This window comes from Geotrypetes seraphini, chromosome 2 (assembly GCF_902459505.1).
Source record: "Geotrypetes seraphini chromosome 2, aGeoSer1.1, whole genome shotgun sequence".
NCBI classification, from domain to species: domain Eukaryota; kingdom Metazoa; phylum Chordata; class Amphibia; order Gymnophiona; family Dermophiidae; genus Geotrypetes; species Geotrypetes seraphini.
In genome coordinates, this window is record NC_047085.1 from 471,511,029 (window position 1) to 471,524,835 (window position 13,807).

At 43.3% G+C, this 13,807-nt stretch overlaps 1 protein-coding gene across 11 annotated transcripts in view; it reads left to right on the top strand.

The window, feature by feature from the left end:
* KMT2C (lysine methyltransferase 2C) overlaps positions 1-13,807 on the top strand; it is an 803,286-nt gene that overhangs the window by 507,058 nt on the left and 282,421 nt on the right. For all 11 annotated transcript variants that reach the window (XM_033931655.1, XM_033931654.1, XM_033931660.1 and 8 more), the window contains one exon: positions 9,040-9,156. In XM_033931655.1, the coding sequence (XP_033787546.1) occupies positions 9,040-9,156 (117 nt within the window). The remainder of the gene's footprint in view (positions 1-9,039; positions 9,157-13,807) is intronic.

The following is a 13,807-nucleotide window of genomic DNA, read 5'->3' on the forward strand; positions in this document are numbered from 1 at the left end:
ACAGTATGCCAGATAATATGGTAAAAAGCAGCTATGCCTCTTACATCACATGCCTTTCCACAAAACATATGTATAAATGTCCCAATGAAAATAAATAGATCAAATGAAGAAAAATAATCGCTGAAAATAATGTGCCCAATTCAATCACATTTAAAATGTCCGAGCTGTAAATAATTAAATGAGGAAGAACTTATCTCAGAAACATGAGGGTTGGTTGCCTGACAGAATACCCTGTTTCGTTTCCTTCTTCAGGAGCAATTAAAGGCTCACGACTTCTTCTACGACAATTTTTAATGGCAACCATCCTCTTATAGCTGAGCTGGCTGATTGAGCTATAAAAGGAAATCGATGTGCTCACGCAGCACTGGGTGAACAAGAATCATTAAGGCATTCATATAGAACCAAATTTTTTCCAGAGAAGAAAAAATGGTAAAACTAGAGAGCATAATTTGAGGTTACAGGGAGGAAGACTTAGAGCAATGTTAGGACATTTTTCTTCACGGAAAGGGTGGTAGATGCCTGGAATGCCCTCCCGAGGGAAGTGGTGGAGAGGAAAACGATGATGGAATTCAAAAAAGTGTGGGATAAAAATAAAATAGAGGATTTCTAATTAGAAAACGAAAGATGTAAATTAAAGAACTAAGGGAGGTATTGGACAGACCTGCACGTACTATGTTCCATATATGGTGATTCAGTATAGGATGGGCTGGGGTGGGCATCAATGTGAACTCCACTAATTTGGAACATGAGGATGTTACTAGCCAGACTTTATGGTAGATATCCTGCAAACAATGGGATGGTTGGATAGGTTGGAGTGAGTTTGGACGGTAACTTCAGCATTTGGAATCTAGGACAATACCAGACTTTACAGTCTATGGCCCAGAAATATCAAAGAATAGACAAGTTAATCTAATCATGTATTTTTTTAATGGGTATAACTTTTGGGCAGACTGAATGGACCAATCAGGACTTTATCTGCTGCCATTTACTATGTTTTGATGAATTTAAATGTTGTGTTTTGCAACATTTTCCAATCATGGACCAAAGGGGAGATTAAATGCATTTTATATCAACACGAGCAAAGATGGATTTTTTTTTTTGTGAACATCCTGTAGCCTAATGGTCTGAACCAGTGTGTGGAATGGTACACATTTTTTTTTTTTTTAGTTTTTTTGCTTCTGTTTAGAGTTTTTTTTGAGGAGGTTTTGAGATTTGGGATCTTTTGTTTTTAAAAAATGGAAGTATGTTCAATTGTTTGTGAACTCTTCTCCTGTGAATGGTTGCTTCTGTTTGATGAGATGACGTCTGGGTTCTGGATGCCATACTGGAAGTCTTTCAACTCTGTTCCTTATTTAATGAACGGTGGTGTCATCAGCGCCATTAGGGCACGGCAATGGACAGAAGGTAATTGTTATAGAATCCCTGAGGCAGCCAGTTAATGGTGAAACAAGGCTCTTGTTGGAAACATAATGAGTGTGGTTGGAGACTCATGGTTGTTTCTAGGAAACATAATGAGTGTGGCTGGAGACTCATGGTTGTTTCTAACAACTGCAGTGCTGGAGGATGGCTTACACCATACTCCTTGAGTTAATTGAAAGCTTTCTTTTGCATTTTGAGCACAGTAGTGGATGTTTGCCCAGTGAGAGATGAACATTTAATATAGGTGTCGTTTTTTTATGCTGATGCCACGCAAAGTGGCAGCTTGAAATCCTGTTGGATTGCTGTCAATATATTTTGATATTTGAGGCTTTTATCCACTTTTAATAGTTAATGTATATCTCCTAAGGCCAGCCTATCTCTGGCTGGTAGCATTTTTTTGTGTGATTTTTGGATTTAAACGTCTATCATATCTCCCCTCACCCTCCTTTCCTCCAAAGTATACATATTGAGATCTTTAATTCTATCCCCGTATGCCTTATAATGTAGACCATCAACCATTCCGTTTTGTTTATATCCTTTTGAAAGTGAAGTCTCCACAATTGTACGTAATATTCTGAAGGAGGTCTCACCAAAGTCTCATCCTCCTTGCCTCTCTCTTTCATGACCCCTTCTCTCCCCTCTCTTCTCACAGCTGTTCTCTTCTCACAGCCCTTCCTTTTTTCCCTTTCTCCCCTTGTCTTCCTTTTTCTCTTTTCCCCCTCCTATCCCCTTTTCTTTTTTTCTTCATCTTCAGTCCATTTTTCTTTTCCTTCTGTTACCTTCCCTGTTTTTGGGGGTCCCTTTAATTTTCTAAATTTTTCAATTTATCATTTACATGATTTTTTAGTATAGATAGATATAATTCTGATAACACGTGATTTATTATAGATGATTTAAATACAGAGTTGACTATAACAGTGCTTAACATGATTCTACAAGGTGTGCAGCATTTAAGTTAACACATCTATTTAGGCCAACTAAACCATGCCTAAATGCCTGTGCCTAAGTTGTATGTATATTGGATGTATTTTATGGCAATGTACATGACATTTAAGAACACCCACAACTCAGCCCTAGCCTTGATCCTTTTTATAAAATTGCACTTCCAAATTGTGCGCATAACTTTTAATTAGTGCTAGTTAGCATCAATTACAAGGTAATTGCCAATTATCAATGCTGATAGACAAATTAATTAAGTTGTACATGCACATTGGCTATGCACACCAATGTTTCTATTTTACAACCTTAGGTACCATATATAGAATTTTGTGGTTAGTGTTTACAAAATAGTGTCCATTAAAATGTGTTAATTTGTGATCTTTGGCTTTGTATACATTTTATATTTTTATTTATGCAATTATATGTATTTGATATGTTTTTTACCTATGTTTTTTATGTATATTTTTATGTTGATGTAGACTCCTGATGCAGATACTTCAGCTGAAACACAATTAGTGTTGAGTCATTTAGAAGGCATTCATTAAAGGTTGCTTGTGCACCATTGGTGGCTTTTTGTTCTTTGTTGCTTCCACTGTTCTTGATTCTTTGTAGCTCTAATAATTTGGAAATAAAGCCAGTGCAAGGCAGACTTCTATGGTCTGTTCCTTGATTGTGGCTGGACAGACTCCTAGAAGTCTGCTGGGCACTGACCTTGTTCTTCAACCATTGGAGCTGCCATTGAAGCCTCACTCCAACCCATCCAGATCTATCCAGTCATGATCAGGGCACAGACGATAGAAATCTACCTCGCATTGACTTTATTTCCCAATTACTGGAGTTGTCATTTTAATATTGCCAAGTTTGTTTGGTTCCATTTTCTTACCATATAGGATCACTTTGTGTTTATCCCACACATTTTAGAATTCTGTTACCATTTCTGTCTCCACCACCTCCCACGGGAGGGCAATTCAGGTATCTATCACTCTCGCTGTGCAAAAATACTTTCCGATATTATTCCTTAGTCAGCCTTATCAATTCATGTCCTCTAGATCACAGTTCTTCAACCGCCGGTCCGCGGACCGGTGCCGGTCCGCTGAAAATTCCTGCCGGTCCGCGCAGGACCGGCAAGATGAACGCTGTTAAATTTCCTGCCCTGGTGATGTTCGGGGAAATCTTCTGTTCCTCCCAGCCTCGGGCGATCAAGACAGGCTGCTGACGTCAGCCATTCCCTCCGAGTCTCGCCTATGCGGAAACAGGAAGTTGAAACAAAATAGGCGGGACTCAGAGAGGGAAGGTCCCGATGTCGGCAGCCTGTTTTGATCGCTGCCCCGACCGAGTCGCCGAAGAGGGCCGCGGGGAAGCTGCAATTAGAAGGGAGATGGTCAGCGTGCGCGGTGGGGGGCAGCGTGTGGATTGGGGCCATCAGCAGTGTCTGTGCTGAGATTCTGCCCACGTGCAGGATGCGGCGGATAGGGGCCTCCGGCTCGTCTTGGGCGGCAGGGCCTGCGGTGCAAAGCTGTTTTTGCCGGGGGGGGGGGGGGTCGCGAATGTGCAGGGAGCCTTCAACAGTGGCTGTCTCCTCTCCTAGCAGCTCTGTACTTACCAGGGCAGTGATTCACTTTGGCAACTTCCCCTTCCTCAGAGGCAGCAACGACCCAAGGCTGCCTAAGGAAATCACTGCTGCAGGCAAGTACTGAGAGCTGCTGGAAGGAGAGGAAGCCACTGTTGGAAGCTGGGAAGCTGCTGGATAAAGGGAGAGCTGCTACTGCACCTGGAGGTAGAAAGAGAGATGCTGCTGGGAGGGGAAGAGGGAAAGGGATGGGAAGAGAGCTACTGTTGGATAGGGAGGAGGAGGGAAGGGAGAAGGAAAAAAGGAAAGAAACAGCTGGCAGGGAGATTAGAGGAGGGAAAGGGGAGAGACAGGAATGAGAAAGTAGAGAGAGATTGATGCTGGAAAGGGGGTCAGCAGAGAAATGAGAGAGGGATAAATATGCTAGATCTGGTGTAGGAGAGATAAAAATGAAGAAAGCAGTGAAGCTGGAATGAATGATGTAAAAAGGAGAGAGGAGGCACAGGCTGGATGGAAAGGAGAGAGGGGCATAGAAAGAAGTCATATATATATGGAAGGAGGAGAGGCCAGACAGTGGATGGAACGGGCAGACGCTGGAAGGAAGAGTGGAAAGAAGATGAAAGCAGAGACCACAAAAGGTAGAAAAAAATCATTTTATTTCTATTTTGTCATTACAATATATCAGATTTGAAATATATATCCTGCTAGAGACATAACTGGGGACTGCAAAGCCTAACACTATTCCTATCGTGTGACTGCAGTATTCTGTTAGCATGATATTTCTGTGTAGCATTCTGTAATAATTTGGCTTGTTCAGTTTTCTTGATAGTAGAGGGGATATATGTGAAGGGGAGGGGAGACAGGGGTTTTGTTGGTCCTTGCTCTGAATATTTATATTTATAAAATGACAATTGTACAGAATATTATTTCTTTTTATACTTTAATAAAATACGTTCAATATAAAATCATAACTGAGGCTTGTGCAGATGGGATCAGATGGTTTGTGGGGACCGAGCTTGCGGAGACGGGCGAAAATGTGTTTTTTTATTTCGGTCTTAGTAGTTTGCCGGTCCACAAAATAATTCTTTTATTTCTGCCGGTCCACGGGTGTAAAAAGGTTGAAGAACACTGCTCTAGATCTACTGACTTCCTATCTCTAGAAAAGGTTTATTTGTATATTAATACCTTTTATATAGTTAAATTTCTCTTTTTCTCTACGTTATACATTTTGGGTCATCAAGAGTCTTCTCCATACATCTTAAGGTGCAAACATACCATACTGTTTTTGTCACTTTTCTCTGAACCACTTCATCTTTTTATGTCATTTGCAAGATATGGCCTCCAAAACTGAACACAATGCTCCCAAGTGAGGCCTCACTAACAACTTGAACAGGAGCATAAAATTATCCTTCTGCTGGTTATACCCCTCTCTATGCAATCTTCATTCTGGCCATGGCCACTGCCTTGTCACATTGTTTTGCCACCTTAAGATCGTCAGACACTATCTCCTGAGCTGTGCTTATCAATCTTTCACGTCTATCTTTTACATCTTTGCATTTCTGCACCTCAAATGCATCACTCTGCACTTCTTCACCTAAGAACATAAGAATTGCCGCTGCTGGGTCAGACCAGTGGTCCATTGTGCCCAGCAGTTCGCTCATACGGCAGCCCTTAGGTCAAAGCCCAGTGCCCTATTTGAGTCTAGCCTTACTTGCATATGTTCTTTTCCAGTAGGAACTTATCCAACCTTGTCTTGAATCCCTGAAGGGTGCTTTCCCCTATAACAGCCTCCGGAAGAGCATTCCAGATTTCTACCACTCTCTGGGTGAAGAAGAACTTCCTTAAGTTTGTACGAAATCTTTTCCTTTTTAACTTTAGCGAGTGCCCTCTCGTTCTTTTCACCTTTACTAAGTCAATTTCCTTCAATATCTTGAATGTTTTGATCATGTCCCCTCTCAGTCTTCTCTTCTCAAGAGAGAAGAGACCCAGTTTCTTTAGATCTCGTTGTAGGGCAACTCCCCCAGTCCTTTAACCATTTTTGTCGCTCTTCTCTGGACCCTTTCAAGTAGTACTATGTCCTTTTTCATGTACGGCGATCAGTGTTGGACACAGTGTTCCATGTGGGGGCATACCATCACCTGGTATAACGGCATGATAACCAGATGTGTTTGTGATCCCCTTCTTAATCATTCCTAGCATTCTGTTTGCTCTTTTTGCCACCGCCGCACATTGCGCGGACGGTTTCATTGACTTGTTTACAAGTACTCCCAAGTCTCTTTCCTGGGGGCTCTCTTCGAGTATAGCTCTGGACATCCTGTATTTGTGGATATGATTTTTGTTACCGACATGTATCACTTTGCACTTATCCACGTTGAACCTCATATGCCATTTCGTGGCCCATTCCTCAAGCGTATTTATGTCTCTTTGTAGGTCTTCGCAATCCTTCTGTGTCCTCACTACGCTGAATAACTTTGTATCGTCTGCAAATTTAACCACCTCACTCGTCGTGCCAATTTCTAGGTCATTTATAAATATGTTGAAGAGCACAGGCCCGAGCACCAAACCCTGCGGCACTCCATTCGTGACACTTTTCCAGTCCGAGTATTGCCTATTCACCCCCACTCTCTGTTTCCTATCCGCCAACCAGTTTTTAATCCATATAAGTATATCACCCTCAATTCCATGGCTCGCAGATTTTCAAAGTAGGCGTTCATGTGGAACCTTGTGGAACGCCTTCTGAAAATCTAGATATATGATGGTGACCGGGTCACTCTTGTCTATCTGCCCATTTACTCGTTCAAAGAAGTGCAATAAGTTTGTCAAGCAAGATCTTCCTTTGCTGAAGCTGTGCTGGCTGGTCCTTATCAATTTGTGTCTGTCAAGGTGATCGATGATGCGGTCCTTTATCAGCGCCTTTACCATCTTTCCCAGTACCGAAGTCAGACTTACTGGTCTTTAGTTTCCTGGATCTCTCTTTGAACCTTTCTTGAAGATTGGCATAACATTCGCCACTTTCCAGTCTTCCGGAATCTTTCCTGATTTCTACTAAGGCAAACTTTGCCTTCTAACACTTCTGCAGTCTCTCTCACTAATATATTAAACAGAATCAGCCACAATACTGACCCTGAGACACTCCATAACTTACCTTGCTTTCTTCTGAGTGACTGTCAGTCAACTAATTTCTGATTCAGTTTACCACGTTAGGTATTAACTGTGTCCCGCTGAGTTTATCTTGTTGAATAGACTGGTCTTTATGTGCTGTCATCTGAGAAATGAAGTCTTTAAGCCCCCAGATAGCAGGGCTGATGCATCAAGGTGACTTATTGGACGATGGAGTGAAAACTAGAAACAGGAGAGATGGAGAGTGTGATGCTCATTGTAAAGAGTCTAGGACACTAACGATGACTGTCCAAATCTAAGTCAGATGTGGCTGTGCTCAGGCCTGGTGGATAAGCATTGTCTGTGGAGAGCTATGGAACAGAGAGATGAGGATATCTTTCCTATTGATCACTGTAACTCTTTTTTCTTTATTATTGTGGTATTTGAAGATGGGGTGGCATATGAAATGATAAAATTGGAAACAAGATATTTAAGAAACTACTTTGATTATAACTCACTATTGTGCTTTTGTTTGCTAATTATCATATTTGATAGCAATTGATGTAATGCTCTTTAAATAATTTATATAACAGTGACACATGATACTAGGAACTCCAAATTGCTGTCATGCAAACATTTTGATAACCTGGTGTCTAGGTTTTTGTGAAGTATATCTGCATTTCACTGATTTTCAAAATGTTATAAAGTACCATATTTTTCGCTCCATAAGATGCACTTTTTCCACCCCCAAAAAGGGTGTGTGTCTTATGGGGCGAATACACCTCGCTCTCCCCCCCCCCCCCCCCCCGCTACTGGTGCTACTCACTGCCCTCTTACCTGTTTGCCGCCGTGGGAAAGGAAGAGAAGGGCCATTGACATGCAATCGGGCCCACAGATCTTGCCCAGACATCAATTCTAACATCAGAGAATAGGGCCCGGACCTTATCTCTGATGTCAGAATTGACGTCTGGGGAAGGCTTGTGGGCCCGATTGCACGCCACCGGACCTTCGTAGAGATGCGGCAGCAGGAGTCAGCTGCTCTGCAGTGTTGGCAGCGGTGTCGGGTGTGCGCTTTGAGTGCGCTGCGGTCCAGGAGTGCAGGAGCCAGCTTTTTGGATTTCTGTCAAGGGATCTTCAGGCTCCTGAGACATTGATAGTGCTTCAGTTCCTGCGGTGTGGCCTTGAGGATCGTGGTAGCCCGTTCCTATGGCAAGTTCAGGGGGGGATGGAGGGTGTTCAGTGGGGGGGGGGTAGCTTGGTGCAGATGTGCTAATGGCATTGGTGGGGCACAGCCTGGGAGGCAAGCCTATGGTTATTTGGGGTAGTGGGTTGTTGGTAGGTTGGGGTTTACCAGGGTTTGGTGAAGGGGTTTTTTGTGCTCCTTATGGTGCCTGTTAAAAAGTCTGGTTCCAGGGGAGAGAGGGGTTGTTTTGCAGTGGTGGCAGTGCCTGTTGGCAGACCAGGGAGGAGGAATCGGCACAGCAGGGAGGAAGGCAGGCTTCATAGATTTGTGGCAGCAGTGGGCGAGTGGCGGATCAGGGAGGAGGAATCGGTGCAGCAGGTAGGCAGGCTTTGGTGCGGGAGGAAGGCAGGCAGGCAGGCTTCGGTGCAGGAGGGAGGAAGGACAAAGGCTTGGAAGGCAGTGAGGGAGAGGAGGCAAGAACTCGGGATGAAGAAAGGAAGGGAATAGAAAGAGACAATTGTTGGGCCTGAGGAAGTAAGGAAGGAAAGAAAGAAAAGAAAGAAAGAGAACTATCTAGTGCAACTAGAAATCACCAGACAACAAAGGTAGAATTTCAATTTAGTGATCAAAATCTGTCTGCTGCAGTATATTTGTCTATTTTTCTAGGGGCTAGGTTCAGAGGCACAATTTAGTTAAGAATATTTTTTCTTGATTTTTCCTCCTCTAAATCTAGGGGTGCATCTTATGGAGTGAAAAATACAGTATTCAAATCTCGTTAAGAGCCATAGTAAGTTGTATGCTTTGGTTGAATGTTTGTTTCCTTTGATAGGTATCGGTGGATTTATGGTTCGCCAAAGAAGTCGTACTGGTCAGGTGAAAAAGAGGTGTCTTTCCAGAAAGGACTCTTCAGGCTCTATCACTGAGCAGCTACCTGGTCGGGATGATGGTATGTATTGCAGGAAAAGAAAGATATTGGGTTGTGTTTATCTTCTGTTGCAGAACCTATTATTCATTATACCAATGACGTTCAATTATAAAATTGTACAATTTGAACCTAAAAGTAAACAAAATAAATCAAAACTGCAGAAAATTTGCATAAAAAAAGCAAATAGGTATGAAGGATGCCAGATTCCTCCCTTGTATAGTGTATTACAAAATGCACAAAGCATAATATATTGGGGGTGGAATTGCAGAAGGCAGTAATCCACAAGGGATAAGAAGCTGATTTGCATCATAGAAACATAGAAAGTGACGGCAGATAAGGGCCAAGGCCCATCAAGTCTGCCCACACCAATGACCCTCCCCTACCTCCCTTTGTGAAGAGATCCCACCTGTCGATCCCATTTAGCTTTAAAATCAGGCACACTGCTGGCCTCAATTACCTGTATCGGAAGACCATTCCATCGATCCACCACCCTCTCGGTGAAGAAGTATTTCCTGGTGTCGCCATGCAATGTCCCTCCCCTGATTTTCCACGGATGCCCTCGTATTGACGTGGGTTCCTTGAAGAAGAAGATATCCTCCCCCACCTCGATACGGCGCGTGAGGTATTTGAATGTTTCGATCATGTCACCCCTCTCCCTGCGTTCCTCTAGGGAGTAGAGCAGCAATTTATTCAGCCGTTCCTCATACGGGAGATCCCTGAGCCCCGTGACCATCCGTGTGGCCATTCGCTGGACCGATTCAAGTCTCAGCACATCTTTGCAGTAATGTGGTCTCCAGAATTGTACACAGTATTCCAGATGGGGTCTCACCATGGACCTGTATAATGGCATTATGACTTCGGGCTTACGGCTAACAAAACTCCTGCGTATGCAACCTATGATCTGTCTGGCCTTAGATGAAGCTTTCTCCACTTGAGTAGCAGTCTTCATGTCCTCACTGATGATTACCCCTAAGTCTCGTTCCGCTACAGTTCTTTCTAGGATCTCACCATTAAGAGTGTAAGTCTTACATGGATTTTTGTTGCCAAGGTGCATGACCTTGCATTTTTTGGCGTTGAAACTTAGTTGCCAGGATCTGGACCAATTCTCCAGTAGGAGGAGGTCATGCGCCATACTATCGGTCCTGGATTTGATGTCAGGTCCTGTTGTGGTCTTGCCTACTATATTGCATAGTTTGGCGTCATTGGCAAATAACGTTAATTTACCCTGAAGCCCCTCAGCCAAGTCCCTTATGAAGATGTTGAATAAGATTGGGCCCAAGACCGAGCCCTGAGGTACTCCACTGATCACCTCTGTCGTTTCGGAGGGGGAGCCATTCACCACCACCCTCTGAAGTCTACCTCCTAGCCAGTCCTCCACCCATGTAGTCAAGGTATCACCCAAACCTATAGAGCTCATTTTGCTCAACAACCTGCGGTGTGGTACGCTATCGAATGCTTTGCTGAAATCCAAGTACACGACGTCCAGGGACTCCCCAATATCCAGCTTCCTCGTCACCCAGTCAAAGAAGCTGATCAGGTTGGATTGACAAGACCTCCCCTTTGTGAACCCATGTTGACGGGGATCTCGCAGATTCCCCTCATTCAGGACCGTATCCAATTGGTGTTTGATTAGAGTTTCCATTAGTTTGCTCACTATTGATGTGAGACTCACTGGTCTGTAGTTCGTAGCTTCCGTTCTGCATCCTTTTTTGTGGAGTGGAATGACATTAGCCGTTTTCCAGTCTAGCGAGACTCTTCCCGTGCTAAGGGAGAGATTGAAGAGTGTTGATAGTGGTTTCGCCAAGGTGTCTCTTAACTCCCTGAGTACTCTGGGGTGTATGTTGTCTGGCCCCATTGCTTTGTCAACCTTGAGTTTGGATAGTTCACTGTAAACTCGAAGTTGCAAAACGGGTCTATCTACTGGGAGAAGGACCTTGGCATGATAGTGTCTGAGTTTCAAGTTTTTATTGGACTTTGATGAATAGCTTATTTAGTTTTATTAAGCGAGATACAAAAATCAAAAATTAATAAAATATAAACACATGTTTTTACACACAGTTTTAAAATTTAAAATAATGGGATAGACAATTGGACATATAGACCAACTAATACAAAAGGGGAGAGGGCATAGAACTATAATTAATCTAATCTAATCTAATCCTTAGGTTTGTATACCGCATCATCTCCACGTTCGTAGAGCTCGACGCGGTTTACAGTAGGAGAAATAGGAAGGAACTACAACAGAAGGTTAGAGGTAGAAGTGTGAAGAAAATGAGCTTTTTGCAGTAATGGAATGACGTGGTTAAATTTATTTGAACCCAAAATAATTTTTATAGCAGTGTTTTGAATAAGTTGAAGACGTTTTATACCATTTAGGCATATACCTTTTAATAGTGAATTACAATAGTCACCTCTTCTCCAAGCTGAAGAGCCCCAGCCGCTCTAGCCCCTCGTCATAGGGAAGTCGTCCCATCTCCTTCATCACCTCTCTCGTCCTCTGTAGTCCTCTGTACCTTTTCCAATTCCGCTAAATCCTGTGTGAGATACGGCGACCAGAATTACACACAGTATTTGAGGTATGGCTGTACCATAGAGGGCATTATTACACTTTCATCTTTGTTTTCCTGATCATTCCTCACATTCTATTTGCTTTTTTAGGTTGGTGGTGTTGCTCGTGCCGGGAACGTCAAAGAGGTACGGGGAAAGGGGCACGTATGCGTGGTAATGAGGGATGGAGAGGAGGACAGGTGCCCCCCCTTATTACGCTACTGTATCAAATGCCATCCCCTTTCCCAGAGTGGCAGCTGTGTGAGTCGGGGCATTTGGGCCCGGATTCTATACAGGACGTCGATCCCGGGCGTCCTATACAGAATCGGGCCTTCACCCGCCCAACGACCTCCCCAACGAACACCACCACCCCGGAACCCCCCCTCGACCCTACCAACAAGTTGGGCTGTACGGCTGTATTTTTAAAGTTCAGAGGAGAGACATATATGGAAAGAATAATAGGACGGGGACCTCAAGGCTGCAAAACAGTGTAACAAAATGGTAGCTGTAGCCTTCCATGTATTTCCCCATCCTCCTATGTACCTGAAGCCTTCTTGATGATACCAGGCTTTGAGCCATCTATTAAAGTCCTCTGTATTTTTCACTCTTTGCTCCCCCTTTCCATATGCAGGCAGTATTTCAGAAAAAGCTAAAGTCTTTACAAAAGGTTTCACGCTCTCACCAAGCTCCTGAAAAGCTTTCTATGCTGCAAGTGTGGAGTTGTTGGCCAGGTCATTTGTTCCCAGATGGATAACAACATCAGTGTTAAAATCCTTAGTTTCTTCCTTAATTATAGTCTGTATTTGCCTGGAACTCCTGGTAGCTGAGGATCCTGGAAGACATTTCACTATTTTGGTCTCCTCGCCTTGTGTTCCAAGGTTAATGCCTCTGATGATGGAATCCCCCAACAGTAATAGTTATCTGTTTTTGGCTTTTTTATTTGTGCTTAGGGTGCGCTTGTTCTCTTGAGTTACCTTCATTGGTTCCAGTCCCACCTCCCTTCTGTTTTCTTGAGTATCGCAGTGCACTAGTGGAGCGAAGGAATTCTGTAGAGGTAATATTTGTGAAGGTGGATGTTTCTGTGTTACATGTTGCAGTCTTCCTGAGCCTACTGTGACCCATTTATTCCTGGGCTATTTTATTCTTTGAGGTAGAGGTGGTAAGTTGGTATGATTTTGTGGAGTGATGGAAGCTGCTGTAATTGTATTCAATTCCTGTTTAAGTTTGCAGAGCTCCTCCTTAATACTAGCAAGTTGAAGACAGATGGGGCAAGCCTTAAGCCTCCAAATAGTATGTCTTGGAATTAAAGCACCACAGTGATTGCATAGAATAAAGGTCATCTTGATTGGTTGTGAAGTGACTTGATTTGAGTAGTCCTGATTATTTGGGTCTCTATATATGAAAAGTGTTCCCTGGGGTTGGTGGGACTATAAGTCTTACCCTTATTCCTATGAAGGGAAAGGAAAAGAGGAAATACGATTTAACAAAGGAAAGACAAGGGTTTATTTTTTTGTGTTTTTTTTAAGTAAGAAAAAGGGAGGAGAAGAGAAATTAAGCAGATATAATGCTGAAAAACAGTGAAAAGAGCAGAATATGAAATGCTGAGTAACTTAGCTTTTGGAAATTCACAGGGCAGCCTTGTTCACAGCACTGTCCCAAAGATAATGCAGTTAACCTTAGAAGTAAATCAGAGCCCCTCCCTTCTCCACCTAATCAGCAGACACAATGGTGTCACCCATTTCTTCCATGTGGTTGTCTTCCAGGTGATCCTCACTCACTGTGGGTGTATCTTGGCAGTTCCACTGTTCCTTGTGATTTTCCACAGCCTCCCTATATGCCTCCTTGATGAACTTCTCTAACTCCCGGACTTCTTCCTCAATGGTTTCCTCTGTCTTGAAGTTTTCTGCCTCTCTGTCCTCATCCTCCACTGCTCGAAGTGCTTCTAGTTCCAGTATTCTGCCTTCCAGGAGTCTAACTTGTTTCTTCAGGCCCTCCAGTTCCCTGCATGGAGTGCATACATAAGACCACTTCCAAAGGGGGAGGTAGTCATACATATGGCAAACGGTGCAGAAAACTGGGGAACTCAACATCCTGCTTCTGTCTGCTGCTTCCATTGCTGTCCGCT